We start from the raw sequence: 14,479 nt of genomic DNA on the forward strand, positions 1-14,479 counted from the left end.
TTTAGTAGAGTGTCTTTTTCAGTAAAATATATGGATTACATATTATCACTATTGTATATTTGTACGTATAACTCATCAACAAAGAGTTGATGTTGATTTATTTTCTACATTAATAACTGCATGTCCACCAGCAGATGTATTTTTACTACATTTTAAAATGAACTTATCATTTGACTCGCATTACAATATAGTCCACTGTATTAAAATCAACGCATAGTGATAAGGAAATATGGCATACGCCATGATTATTGGCCCATAAGTGAATGATTGCAAACACAGCGTTTATTTTTCATCTGCTCTCCTGTTCAATGAACACAACATGATTACTTCACACGTCGGTGTTCTCTGGTAAATGACTCAAGAATGACCCGGATGTAAACATCGCAGCCATATTGGACGTCCCGAATGCAGATAACCATCCCGAATGAGTCACTCTATTTTTGTTAAAGAAGGCACCCGCATTCATCAGAGGTGGTTTTGTAATTTATCGTATGATTTTTTTTAACTTTACGTTTGTTCCGGTGAGCTGTCTTAATTCTGGATGGAGCGACCGAGCGACTACGAGGCGACAACCGCCGCAACTTTCTGCTCGCAGGCGACGCTCATCATGGAGGTGGCGGTGGAGGCAGCAGTGGGGGCTTTACACGAAAGCCTGGTCGGCGGTCAGATGGAGGCTGCAGGTGCCCCTGAGCTAATGGTGAATGGCTGTTTTTTAACTTTAAAACACGACATGAAGACGAATGGAGCATAGGCTGGAAGTTTATTTGAAAAGAGTCAAGAGAGCCAGATGCTAATCCTGTCGTCACTTCCCTTTTCGCCGATGCGAATAACTCTACACCGCCACATACTTTCTTTTTCAGTCACGTAAATGTAATATCCTTTTATATTATGACAATTTATTTGTATGCATTTCATTAAATCGACCCTGTTTTTTGAACATTCAAATAAAGGTCCTCTACGTTCCAATACGGAAGAGGGCCCCATTTCACTGCGGTCAGACCAGCCTCCACTCCCAAAGTTTAAGTCAAGTTAGCCGCCAGAGCGATTGTAATTAATGTGCATTACGATAATGTGCCGCCAGCGAGCGGCGTTGGTCACCTTCAAAATAAAAGCCATCCAACGTGTTTAATTTAAAATGAATGGAGAATGCTCTATTCTAGAACCTCATGCTCTATTGCTTTGGTGACATATTTGAACTATGTTGAAGTGAGTTAAGGCACTTCCTTGCTATAAAAGTCGTGCTTTGCTTCCATTTGTGCCTTCTGTATCCAATTATATATCAGTAACTTGCAAATTTAAAAGAGTTCCTGTCTGATGAATAGCGGAGCAATGGTGTTATTATTAGTTTAGTCTTAATTAGTCTTTTTTCCGCAGTAAAGGCAATTTACAACATATTCTCTTTTGCAATGCCAGCCTGGCTACAGAAAGCAAAGTAAAACAAGGCAGTTATAACCAAATGCGAATAAAGATATTTCTGACAAACTGTAGAATGTGATGTAGATGTACACTTACTGTTCACAAAACAAAACGTAAAACATACACACAGTTCGCAGTTAGTCGAGCAAAACTCAGTTTTGACATGGAACATGTACCGATACTATAGCTTCATTGAATTGAATTGAATTGAATACAACTTTTTGTCCTTTTTCCAATGGTCCATTCATCTTGTCCTCTTCTTCCGCAGCGTCAACTAACAGCCATCTTAAGTGTGGCTGCGAAGGAGGCCGTCCGACAAATCTGCAGTGTGTTCAGACAGCTCTTGGCAAGCTTGGCCAAGGAGAATAACACCTTGCGAGACAAAGTGGCGCAACTGGAGGTCGAGCTGAGTTCAAGGGACAAGCAAATGCCTACGACTAAGAAAACAAAGGGTAAGAAACAGGACGCTGAGAGGATACGAGCTTAACAGTACGTTGCGGCTCAATTTTCACCTGGGCCAAGAATCTCTCCACATGAATTGTCATTACTGTATCAAATTCTGAACATCCCCCAGTGAACAGCGCCCCCACTGCCCCTCTAAAAAGATACATACACTATATTTACAGTTTTGTTGCGATACAAACAATCATTGTTCATTTTGCATTTCTTTCAGCATGAGCCTAACCCTTTATGGATGATAAATCTGATATTGTTTATTGCAATACGGATTGATTTGATTGTTTCTTCAAAAAATATGTGGGAAGATGGCCTTGAAAAACAATTGCATCTTAAAATCGCAATAAAGAAGAAGAATCGCAATTAGTTTGTTTTTCAAAATTGTTCAACCCTCATCAAATTGGGTATAATTTGACTAAAACAGTACGTAAGGGTGAAGTTAATGTATTTGGTTTTTTTGTCTCAGCAGCAAACGGCAATCGACAAGTCGCCGCCCCCTTGAGCCTCGCCATGTCCATCATCAACTCGGCCAAAGCGTCTTCTGGCAAAGAGAGCGGCGGCCAGGTTCCTCTCGTCATCATCAGCTCGCCGCTTCACTCTGCAATCAGGCTCCCGAGCAGCCCCGTGGTGAAGGACAAACATGAGGATCATGCTCAGGATGAAGCCTCTGGCATGAAGTCACTTCCTGTGGCGGATGAGCAGCTGGAGCCTGAGGAGTTGGCGGCCACCGAAGAGGAGACGGCACTTCATATAACGGTTGGGCATGTTTTATTGACCATTTTATAAACGTTTGTCAACGATAGGGCGGTGGATTCTTGTAGGCATTAGAAAGTGATTCACTCCTGCTGACCTGAAGGTTATATATATTTTTTTATAATAATAATACATTTAATTTATAAGCGCCTTTCAAAACACTCAAGGACACTTTACAATCAAAGCAACAACAATAAAACTACAGATAAAATTATAAATAATTTTTCTCAACTTGCTTCATAATATGTTCATTTTTGTCACACTAATGAGGTGCTGGATATTTATTTGTTGTACAGGAGGCAGAGAAGACGGCAGAACCAGTTGATGTTCAATCGGAAAAGGAGATGCTGGTCGTCGCTCAGCCAGGTCTTTCATTACCTTCACGGGATGATGAATCATGAACTCTGGCCCGTCTGTTTGTCTGTCCATCTTTTCCTCCGGCTGTCCGTCCATCTGTTGACCAAGTATTCGATTTATGACCCATAATTTGTTTTTGTTTTTTTGTTTAAAATACGAATTCCTATCAGTAATGAATAGGGTCACTGATGGTGTAGTGGTACACTCGCCTGACTTGTGTGCGGCAGCGTAGGATCGGTTCCCAGTCAATGATGATGTGGGTGTGAATGGTTGTTTGTGTCTATACTTGCCCTGCGACTGACTGCCAACCAGTTGAGGGTGTAGTCCCCCTTCTGCCCGAAGTCAACTGGGATCGGCTCCAGCACCCGAGCGATCCTTTTCAGGACAAGCAACTCCTTCTTTAGGTTGCGACTCAGTTTGATTTTGAGTCTTCGAATTTGTGTTCTGATATTGATTGAAATGCTGCAATATCAATTCGGTAAGAAGTGAATATACACAAATAGGAGTAAAACTGGATTTGAGACACAAGGTTTTGCCATTTCGAAGATGACCTGTAACGACACAGTACTGAAATGTAAAACAGTGACTCCGGCACTCTGGTTGGGAGTCACTGTTTTACATTTCAGTACTGTGTCGTTACAGGCCTAATCGCTATCTCTCTTGACGAGTCTACAATAAGAACGCAAGTGGAACCTCCAAAGTGGCTGTCATGAGGTCGCTCAAGTTCTAAACTGTCCGACTCAGTGGCGTTGGCCTTTGGAGATTCCGTGCATGACATCACCATGGACCTTAACAAAATGTCTTTTTTATGACGCAGCTGCGAGTGAAGAAGATGTAAAGGAGCAGGAGAATAAGCGCCGGCGCGAGCTATACAAGCACAAGCGCTTCTTCTGCGAGCTGTGCAACAAAGGCTTCCACCAGCAGCACCAGCTGAGGAAACACGTGTTGCGCCACGTCAAGCCCTTCCCGTGCACGCTGTGTGACAAAGGCTTCTACCAGGTGTGGTGGGGAACAAAACAAAACAAAAAAAAAAACCACACACACACACACACACAAATAGTCCAAAATTGTCATGCTGTATTTTGTTCATAGACCTGTACAGTATACTGTACTACAGCTTTTGTGTTCTAAACAGTTTTTGGAGCATATATTTTTGCATTTCATTGCTTGTGTTGTTACACATGCAGTTTGTTCACATATTTGCATGTTCATAAAGGACATGTACCATTCTCATTTCCCACATAAGGAAATTCTGTTGTAAGGAAGGATTGGACAGCTCAAATATGATTCCTTACTAGAGAATATTTACTGTATTTGTACCGGGCTCCTTTATATTATGTATCTTGTCTGTGCCTGGATATCACGTCTATAAGTGAAGCCGGTGGATTAATTTTCCATTACTCAGGCCAAGACGCTGCACAAACACCAGCAGTCCCACCGGTTACGCGAGGCCCAAGAGCGAGACCCCGACAAGATGCTAGCGTGCGAGCAGTGCGATCGTAAATTCCGTCTGGCCCGGCAGCTGCGCGCCCACCAAGCGTCGCACCGGCTGGAGAAAACTCCCCTGCGCTGCGCCACCTGCGGGCGCACCTTCACCTCGACGGCGGTGCTGCGCTACCACGAGATCTCGCACGCTGATGTCAAGCCCTTCATGTGCGACGTCTGCGGCAAAGGCTTCCTGAGGAAGAAAAGCCTGCGCGAGCACCAGACGGTCCACACGGGGGCACGGCCGTACCTCTGCCAGACGTGCGGCAAACGCTTTTCCACCGCCGGAAACCTACGCGTGCACAAGCGCTCGCACTCGGACGAGCGACCCTTCAAGTGCGGCGAGTGCAACAAGGCCTTCAAGTGCCGCATGGGCCTGCTGCAGCACCGCGTGGTCCACACGGGGGAGAAGCCTTTTGTCTGTCAGACGTGCGGGCTGAGCTTTGGACTGAAGTACAACTTCCAGAGACATCTTCGCCTCCACAGCGGGGAAAAACCCTTCAAGTAAGATATTGTTGTGTTCTCTCCAATTCCTAATGTCTTCTACTACACAATTGGAAAAAAGACATGCATGCTCCGTCCTTTTTAAAACACGGTGGCCCCTTAGTTTTCATGTGGCCTCGTTTTCGTATGATTTAGGGTTTCAATTATTTTTGTGTGTGTGAATTTGGTCGTAATTTACGTCGATCAACTCAATATTTGTGCACCCACACACAGACACAAAATGGGTGACGCCATCCAAAGCATTTCATACATTGTGTAAAAAAAGTTTCAATAGCCGGCAAGGCGTATTCCACAGTACAAATTTTTATGAACAACTTAAAGCATGACCCATCCCGGTCTGCTTTATAACACTCAGGCATGCCGTGACAAGGAGGCATATTACAGAACAATACATCTTTATTTATAACTTTCTTTCACAACAGCTGCAGCTGTAACAAAGCGCTTTGCAGACTATTTAAACTTAAAATAAAATAAGAATATAACAGGGCACTCAACAGAAACCAAAGCAAAGGGCCACCCGGTCCACAGGCTGCCTGTCAAATCAGACATCAGACCGGCCCACTGTCCAAAGGGAAGATGACAAACTCGACATCACAATTGCGCCAGATAACCACTCGTGAAGAAAGGCACTCGAGTTCTGACATAGTGGGAGAGAGGATCTCATACCGGAGTCCAAACGGTGGCCCCGTTTTAGTCATGGACAAAAAAGTCTGGAACACTGAACTGGTGAGAAAAAAAAAACATTCCTCCAAGGCATAAAAAAGTCACTTTTGAATCAAACATTCGCTTTAAATAACAACTAATCAGCTTGTATGGCAGGTGCAGCAAGTGCGGCGAAGGCTTCTCGGGGACGTGGGCCCTGAAAACGCACATGCTGGTGCACGGCGTGGAAAAACCCTTCATGTGCGACCTGTGCGGCAAGACCTTCTTCTACAATTGCCAGCTGCAGAAGCACCAGCTGGTGGTCCACGGGAACAAGGAGCACGCCAAGGCGGGTGGTGTGCCCGGAGACAGCCGGAGCCGTCGGCGGCCATCGGTGGGTATGAAGGCCTTCAGCTGCAAGACTTGCGGCAAGAGCTTCAGCAGCGTTAGCACACTACGCACGCACGAGAAGAGCCACGCTGAGCACAAGGAATTCGTATGCGAGACATGCGGGAAGTCTTTCCACCTACGCCACCTGTACATCTATCACATGCGGCAGCACAATGGCGACCGGCCGCACGTCTGCGCCGTTTGCCAGAAGGCCTTCCTGCTTCAGTCGCAGCTGCGCCAACACGAGCTGCTGCACACTGGCGTCAAGCCGCACCAGTGCCAGCAGTGCGGTAAGGCTTTCAGGACGCCGCAGAACTACCACCGACACCTACTGGTCCACACGGGCGAGAAGCCCTACGAATGTGTCACGTGTGGCCGTAAATTCCGCCAGTCCAACCAGCTCAAATCGCATATGCAGATCCACACGGGCATAAAGTTATACTCGTGCCAGAGCTGCGGCCGCGGTTTCTCCGACTCCAGGCAGCTCAAGAAGCACCGCTGCGGTGACGAGTTGAAGAGCTCACGTGAGTCTGGAAGCAAACGCAAGAAAGAGAAGAGTGCAGTTTTCCCTTGGAGCGATGGTTTTGTCAACGAGTGATTCCTGTCCGCACCAAATCTGTCTAAGAAAAGGTGGAATCGTGCCAGTTTTAAAGGCAATGCCATGATTTACTCCTCCAGAGTGAATAAGTTCTTGGACTGAGATTCTGATAATCAGAAGAGCGTTTTTGTGCAATGGGACAGCTGAGTCAACGAGTGAATCATCTCGGCAAACTAAAGATGCGGTTAGCTTAGCATCAATAAGAAAAAGGGCAGGAGGATTTCAGTTTTAAAAGCAAACGCCCTACTGTTACTGAATTGTCGGTGCTGATGTAGAGACATTAATAATGACAATTTATCACAATGAAGACATCACAGATCCTTTAACAAAATCACAGTCCTGTGCGAGAGAACCATTTGTGCACAGGAATGGACTGCACACTATTGTCTTTTTTTTCTCCCCTACTTGAATAATATCATAAAAAACAATACCAGCATCAAAATCAATAAAATTTTAAAGGACTCCATTTTCTTTGCACCAGGCAGCAGCATTTTCTGATACATGCTGTCGGGTGGTATCCTTGTATTTTCAAAACCAGGGTAAAATGATATACCTGTCAACCTCGGCTTATAACTGCCTTATAAATGATTGCGATTCCCCTTACAAAGCAACAAAAACCCGTGCAACGCTTTATCGCGCATATCATGCTTTATCAATCCGACCGTATGCAGCGATGAAAAAAACTAAACGATTGAGGATTACTTTTGCTGGTTTGGCGTGACAATAGCAGCATTGACAACGACGGAATTGTCGTTGGCTACCAGCAGGTGAGACAATCTGGATTTGAACCCAAATGGTCCCTGTGAGATCGGTTCACATTTTTTTTCCCTGTATAAAAGTTGTAATTTGCCGTGCATGATTTGACATGATAAAAAACGTATAAAATACGGGGAAAACGTACAAGTTGACAGGTATGAAATGAAAATAAAATTCCCCCCGTCAACGAAACAAAATACGTTCTATTAGTAATTAGAGATTTATCACAGATGATTAACTATTATTGGCGTGCCATCACAATAATTGCGTATTTAGAGAAATTAAATCTGAGACATAACATGACATTGCTATGTATGAATCTGTTGAGAACTAATTTGGAAAGTACTAAGAACACTCAAAACTTGTCATCGTTTTTTTCCCGACACTTCGTCATATTTTACGTTTCCAATCTGATGCTGACTGCGCGTGCGCAGACGTCACCAGCGGGATTAGCCTGCCATTAGGCGGGTGACGGCACTGAGATTCCCTCACATTAATCAAATAAGTACAGTTTGTCAGCCCCTCGATGTGAGGGCACAACATATAACGATTTACCCTTTTTATCGGAGCACTTTGGTGTTCATCCGTCCGTCCGAAGGGGATCTAAATCCGGGCCATCTGACTCTAAATCGTCGTAGTTTGAGAGCTAACGGCTAACTGAATTTGTTTGGGACCAGCAGCGAATATAAGGATCGTCTAATAAATCTACCGCAGGGACATAACGCACGAGCGGTAAGCAGCTCTTCTGGAAACGTATCCGGATTTGTAGATTCTTGCCAGCAAAGTTGTGACTCATTGTGGTCATCCGAGATTACTTTCTTTCAACGCAGTGTTTTGCTAAGGGTAACAGCTGAGCGTTGACACACGTTTGTAGTTCTTCAACTAACTTTAAACATGGACTCTTTTCTTCCAACTAATGTGAGTACTGTATTTCATATGATATTGGGAATATGTGATGGATAAAGTAAATGCAGGAAAGTGTGTTAGGGGACAAGACCGGCCGCGAAAAGCAGATATTCGCGAATACATTATTATTATTATTAGTAGTAGTAGTAGTAGTAGTACAGGTATTTTAGTTTTTCCACCAAATGGAGATGTACTACTAGTTTTGCGTTCTGAAGAAACACATGGTGAGTAAAATGGTAACGCATTAAACACTTTATTCATTTGGATTTAATGCTGCAAACTTGTTGTGCTGCTCCTTCTGGTGTACCTGCCTTGGTGTAATCCTGTTTCTTTTTTCTGATTGATGGCTCCAATGCCTCCACTGGCTGCACGGGAATAAGGTGGAGGGGGAAGATGGTGTTGCCAGATCCGGACGCTGAGGTGGCCTCCCCCTCTTCGTCAGGCAGTAAAGGAAAGGGGAAAGGCAAAGGGAAGAGAGAGGAACCGCTTTCTCTCGATGACTGTCTGTGTCCGGTGTGCTTGGATTTGTTTCTGGAGCCGGTGACTTTGCCCTGCACGCACACTTTCTGCAAGGTGAGTACTCGCACATGCCGGAAGGAACTTACATTGTCGTTTGGGTGGATATGAGCTGGAATAAAAGGAGGCGCTTAACGTCCAGCGCATGTTTTTGTGGTCAGGGCTGCTTCCTGGAATCGGTGGACAAGAGTACGCTGTGCTGTCCCATGTGCAGGAAGCGCGTGTCTACTTGGGCCCGACTAAACAACAAGAACAAGACTCTGGTCAACCAGCAGCTGTGGACACAGATCCAAGTCACCTTCCCACAACACTGCCAGCGACGCCTCGGCGGACAGGATGCCGTCAACGAAGACGACCTGACGGGTACTACTGCAGCATCTCAAAATACTTAACACTACACCGTAGTTCTCCATGTGTTATTCTCGTGCAATGGTTCTGAACCATGTTAGAGGTACCGAACCCAACCAGTTCATATGCACATTCACCAAACCCTTTATTCGTGAAAAATAAAAAGTAGTCTCTGTTAGCCTTTTTCCCCAGGATGAGTCAGCCTGGTGAGCTGAGACAAGAATATCAGGAACAGATCAGCAAAGTAAGTTTGATCTCCATGGAAAACACAACCACTGTCGAACCGTGTATAATACTGCTCCCCCAAATCACCGTTAAAAAGCTCATTTTTTTTCTCTGTACTCGCGTGTGATACACTGCCCTCATTTGCCGGTATCCTTTATGATCACATTGACTAATAATATGAATAAATACAGATTCAACACATCCCAACAAAGTGTAATTGCTTTTAAAACCAGGTTCTAAACTATGCTCTTTTCCCATACATGTACAGTTTGTCCTCAACTTACAAATATTATAGGTTCCGAGTAGGGCTGAATGATAAATTGCATTTGCAATAGAATTGCGATTTGATAAAACGCACTTATGTAATCGCAAATGCCACGATTTCAATGGTCATTGAGACGTGCAGTGTAGGAGAGGAGGCAAGGGAGAGATGTCATTGCTGTAAATAAAGCCTGCGCAGTAGTTACCTGGAATTTTTTGTGAGTATTTTGTCTCCTAAGACCATGAAGAGTGTCTAACATGTTCAGTCTTTTCTGCCACGCAAGGTTTAAAAAAAACATCATGACACTCTTTGATCTTGTGCGCAATTAATTCCCATTTATTGATTTAATTTAGCATGATTTGATTACCCTTTAAATCTCCTATCTTACCTTGTGTTGTTGTCAGCTGTCCGAGGAGAAACGAGAGCTAGACGAGGAGGAGCAGCGTGCCAGCGAGGAGTACATCCAAAGACTCCTGGTCGAGGAAGAGAAGATGCTGCTGGAAGAGCGGAGGAGGAGCGAGGAGGATGAGAGGCTGGCCTGGGTGCTCAGCAAAGAGCTGGTCAGTCACAGTGTGGAGACTCTTTCACACTACTAGAGATGTGCAACTGTGATGAAGGGGGCCGGAACATATTTCCCACAGTAGACGGGTTCACTCTAAATGACGTCCAACGTCTGATAAAGATCCAGCTTTGTTGCGAGTCTCTCATTTCTCTTGTTGTAGAACGCTGCTCCCGTCTCCCCGGACAACCGTCATCCTGCTCACATCACTCCAACCAGGAAGAAAGTGAACACGGCGGGGCACATTGAAAAGTCAGTGACTTATTTCCATCTTTTTCAAAATTGTTTTCGCCGAATCGACATTTGATGTGTTTCATCTGTCATGTCCACCATTTTGTATTTTTGTTATTCGGGTGTGTCTTATTAAACAAGAAGATTGTGGGGAAAAGTTAATTTCATTAGTTCCAAAAGTAATACGTCTACCGATTCACTGATCAAAAATGCAAAAACTTTTTAGCAGGTCATTTCCCATGCAATTTGAATTTTAAAAATAATTTTGATTGTTTCTTGTCATATTTTTCGTTTGTTTTGCATTACCTATTGGCAGTAATTGCCAAAATATTACAAATCAAATCATAATGTTTAACCGTGTACAGTTAATGCATGTACATTAATGTATGTATATTTCTCTTTTTAAATGACTGAAATTGAGTACCTTGTCCACCAGATTGTACTTTATTAAGACACTCCTATAAATACACCTCGCTACTGTGATGTAATTTTCCGAAAATCACAAATGATATACTTTTATGTCACAAGTAAAGTAATTAAACAAAATACATGCAATAACGCAATTTGTATTTCTTAAATTCAACAAACTAATCATTTTCCCCAAGTGAGACCCTGACAAGTGACAGTGTGACGTCACCTTAACACAACAATCATGGGGCTCTCGATGGTAAGTGTAGAAAGCCAGTCAGAAATCGATTCGGAAAGCTACGGTTTCAACTTATCTGAGGGGATCCAGGTGTTTGAAGAGGAGGTTATTGGCAGGATGTACTGTATGTTGGACCATACATGTACGAGCCAGATGCTCGGGATGCGGAAAATGTTGTGCCAGAACGGCCAGACTTGGAGTTGAGATAAGACCAATCGGGATTGGAAGAACGGTAAGCTGCACGGCCTAGCGTTAGTATTTGAAAATCAATGCTTATGCCCGATGGGATTAACTACTTGGTCCACGTATTCCCGCTCGCACTGAGAGCCACGCGTTCTAGTTGGTTGGTGTCCTACATTGTCATTGCTAAAGTAGTCCTGTGGTCGTCACAAACGTTCTTATTCTCTGGATGCATGTGTTTGTGTGTTTACAGGTTCTTTTGTCGACTTCCGTCCAAGTCAAGCCCGTCAGGCTGCAGCTCGGCTTCCACTTTGATTTCCAACAAGGTGTGCCAAAAATATTTGAATATCTTTGTTGTTGTTGTTGTAACAAGTAGAACAAATTGAAGAAATGTTTCACATCCACATCCAACCACTGACTGCATTAGCTATACAGAAATGTTTAAAATCACATTTTAATATTCTTACTTGACATACATAAGTTAATTTACCTGTTTTTAGTAGTAGTTTAAAAACAATTCCTTATTTGATTATTTTAATTGAGATGAATGCAATACAAAAATACATTGAAAAAAATACAAGTACAAAATTACAAACGCTTTCATATACTTTGTGATTAAAAAAATCATAGTTATATATTTGTAGTTTAATATTTAAAAAAAAAAAAGGAAGAAAACGTGAGCCTTCAAGGGCACCTTGACAGCAATTTTAATCATGTACCTGTTTAATGTCATCAAAAGGCACCCCTGGAAGCAAGATAAAACCGGGTGGATTAATTTTGCTGAATTCTTATTCCACTAATTCAATATTAACCAAAATATTGTGCTTAGACTAGAAGGGGGAACATGCAATAGATTATTACAGCGATTACCTCTTTATTTATGTATTTACTTGACTTCCTGTTTAAAACCACCAAAGCCGAATGCAGCGATTATTGGGGGAGAAAAAAATAATCGTCAGAACTGGATTTCCCTCTGACTGGTTGACATTTTCCAGGAGAATATCCTGCTCTCTCATGGGCATCCCCTCCCTCTTGCGGACCTCTACGGCAGTCACCAGGACCAACCGGACCACTCTCGCCCGGGTCCGGCCTCACCATTGGAGGCGCGTCACCGCAGAAGCTGTCAAGCTGATGAAGGAACTTCCAAGAGGAAAAGCTCTGAACATACCGACGAAGAGGAGGCAAAGCGAGGATGCCACCGTTCGCCCTCTTCTTCATCTTCGCCCCTAGAGGGCGCTATAGTGATACAGGCGGAACTGGAGGCCAAGCTGGAGAGGCGCCGCCACCAGGAGGAGGTTGACCGACAGATGGCGCTCCTCTTGCAAGAGGAGCTCGACCAGGAGGAGAGCCGGCAACAAACGGACCGGAGAAAAGGCTCTGCCGACGAGTACCCCCTCAGACGCGGGACCCCCAACTCCCACAGGAGAAACCCCAGGACTAACAAAACCTCCCCCACGTCCCTGTCCTCCTCCTCACTCTCCTCTTCTCCGGAAGCATCCACCTCCTCCTCGCAAAACGAAAGTGGCCAACAGCCCGCCCTCACCGACATGTTTTCTGGCCTGGGCAGCTGAACCCCCGCCCCCCAAAGGAATGTCTCACTAGCCCCTGTGTGCTCACCCCACAATGGAGTCTAAAAGCTGCTTCCAAGAGACAACAAAAACAGACCAAATTGAGCCTTAATACTGTGAACCCACGTATGTTTGCAGTTCAGCTTTCACAAGTTCGCCTATTTTCCAAATTTTAGGGGCAACTTATCCTCCGTTTCTGACTCAAAAGCTTACCTGGTCACTGCTTTTGTGCTCAGATCAAAGTTTTGTTTAACATAAAATATTGTTTTGCCACGAACCTTATGGCATTTGAACCCCCCCATACATGGTTTGGTATTTTCACGTTATCACAGTTCCGTGTTTACAAATTTGTCTATTGATAGGGGGCAGAATCTTATCCTTCGTTGCTCACCGAAAAACTCACCTATTCTGTGATTTTGAGCTCTGGCGATAGTCACATCTTGCCATCCTTACATCCATGATACCGCTTATCCTCACTAGGGTAATATAAAAAATATAGCTATGGTGCTAAGCAGCTTCAGAGGGCTATAATTTATTCATTCGCTTACACAGTACACTGATTTGTTTTTGTGAGAACTCGATTCGTCAAAACTTGTGTTTTTGCTGTGATTTTGCTCAGGCCAAAGTACTAACGGCATTGTTTGATGGCCAACCAACAGCATCTTGATGTTAAGGACAAATGTTGAAATGATTGGAAACACAGACAGGCATTCATTTAGACATAATTAGTGCTTGGCCTTGCCCGATACGCAATTGCAGACCTTTTTAGGGTAAAGCACAAATTATGCCCAGATTTTTGCTCTTCGTATCTTCATGTGGGTTCACTGTATGTTGAAATGAAGTGAGGAGCTTCATTTAGTCATGCCATTGTCTTGTCTAAAAGAATACATGTATTTTTTTGGTAATATTATGGCATCTACAGGTAATTACAATAGTTTTTTTAGGAGGGTTCCGTATTGGCGGGACTTCATTGCAATTACAGGCCACTTTTACGCTGCCTCTTTGTCAAATTCAGTGCAGCCTGCAATGATTCACATGCCTTTTGTGCTGAACTCACAGACGTGGGATAGTGCTGTTGTGGTTTGCTATCTTCAGATAGTCCCAGGGTGATGTTAGTGCCTGGCTCCCCATTGTCGCCTTACACAGCTGACGTCCCACCTCTGAAAAGGCGGTATTGGTATTTTACACCAAAGGATGGCAAAACTTGAGAAAAGGTTGCTTAGATGAGCAGGGTGAAAGCTTAATTATCTGCTGCGGGAAGCTGCATTGCCTTTGTGAAAGTACAATTTCAGGGGAAAGTGTCGTGCATCCACAAAATATGTAGATCCCACTTGGATGTATTTCTTGTTGATTTTTGGGTTAAATTTCTTCTGTTTTTTGTTTTTGGATGTTGGAGCAGATTACGTCACTTCCTGAATTGTTGCTCGTGGCATTACCGACTTTTTTGGCTGCTCTTACTTTAATTTTCAAAGAAATAAAATAGTTATTGAAAATCCTGTGCTTTAAAAAAAATCAGACTAAACACTTCACTCACTCGTGCAAATGACGTCACTGTCGAATATCTTCGTTTCATAGTAGTGTCACTGCATTTTTATTAACATCGTATATGTAAAATACATGTACACATGTAAGATCAAAACTAGTATTTACATCAATTTGTGCAGCATGTCCATGTAGTTTT

General features: G+C 43.7%; 2 protein-coding genes across 3 annotated transcripts; both read left to right on the forward strand.

The window, feature by feature from the left end:
* Positions 1-367: 367 nt before the first annotated feature.
* Positions 368-7,065, forward strand: LOC127609091 (zinc finger protein 345-like). Of its 2 annotated transcripts, none has more exons than XM_052078740.1 (7): positions 368-697; positions 1,685-1,868; positions 2,339-2,628; positions 2,922-2,991; positions 3,800-3,981; positions 4,388-4,971; positions 5,791-7,065. In XM_052078740.1, exons 1-7 carry the CDS (start codon positions 542-544, stop codon positions 6,599-6,601), a joined length of 2,277 nt encoding a protein of 758 aa, XP_051934700.1. In that variant the 5' UTR covers positions 368-541; the 3' UTR covers positions 6,602-7,065. The 2 variants fall into 2 exon arrangements, with proteins under 2 accessions (XP_051934700.1, XP_051934701.1); XM_052078741.1 differs by having other exon boundaries at positions 2,342-2,628.
* A 1,278-nt stretch (positions 7,066-8,343) lies between these two features.
* Positions 8,344-14,291, forward strand: rnf168 (ring finger protein 168). The gene is made up of 7 exons (XM_052078742.1): positions 8,344-8,836; positions 8,941-9,142; positions 9,307-9,371; positions 10,019-10,174; positions 10,337-10,425; positions 11,484-11,556; positions 12,226-14,291. The coding sequence occupies exons 1-7, from the start codon at positions 8,657-8,659 to the stop codon at positions 12,799-12,801; spliced, it is 1,341 nt and encodes a 446-aa protein (XP_051934702.1). The 5' UTR covers positions 8,344-8,656; the 3' UTR covers positions 12,802-14,291.
* The last annotated feature ends 188 nt before the right edge of the window (positions 14,292-14,479 follow it).

The sequence above is a fragment of the Hippocampus zosterae genome, chromosome 10, assembly GCF_025434085.1.
Source record: "Hippocampus zosterae strain Florida chromosome 10, ASM2543408v3, whole genome shotgun sequence".
In the NCBI taxonomy this organism is placed as follows: Eukaryota; Metazoa; Chordata; class Actinopteri; order Syngnathiformes; family Syngnathidae; genus Hippocampus; species Hippocampus zosterae.

Coding starts and splice junctions, on each gene's coding strand:
- rnf168 (XM_052078742.1), top strand. CDS start 8,657: ATGGTGTTGCCAGATCCGGACGCTGAGGTGGCCTCCCCCTCTTCGTCA. Junction 8,837..8,940: donor GCACGCACACTTTCTGCAAG/GTGAGTACTCGC, acceptor TTTTGTGGTCAG/GGCTGCTTCCTGGAATCGGT. Junction 9,372..10,018: donor ATCAGGAACAGATCAGCAAA/GTAAGTTTGATC, acceptor TGTTGTTGTCAG/CTGTCCGAGGAGAAACGAGA.
- LOC127609091 (XM_052078740.1), top strand. CDS start 542: ATGGAGCGACCGAGCGACTACGAGGCGACAACCGCCGCAACTTTCTGC. Junction 2,992..3,799: donor GCTGGTCGTCGCTCAGCCAG/GTCTTTCATTAC, acceptor TTTATGACGCAG/CTGCGAGTGAAGAAGATGTA. Junction 4,972..5,790: donor AGCGGGGAAAAACCCTTCAA/GTAAGATATTGT, acceptor CTTGTATGGCAG/GTGCAGCAAGTGCGGCGAAG.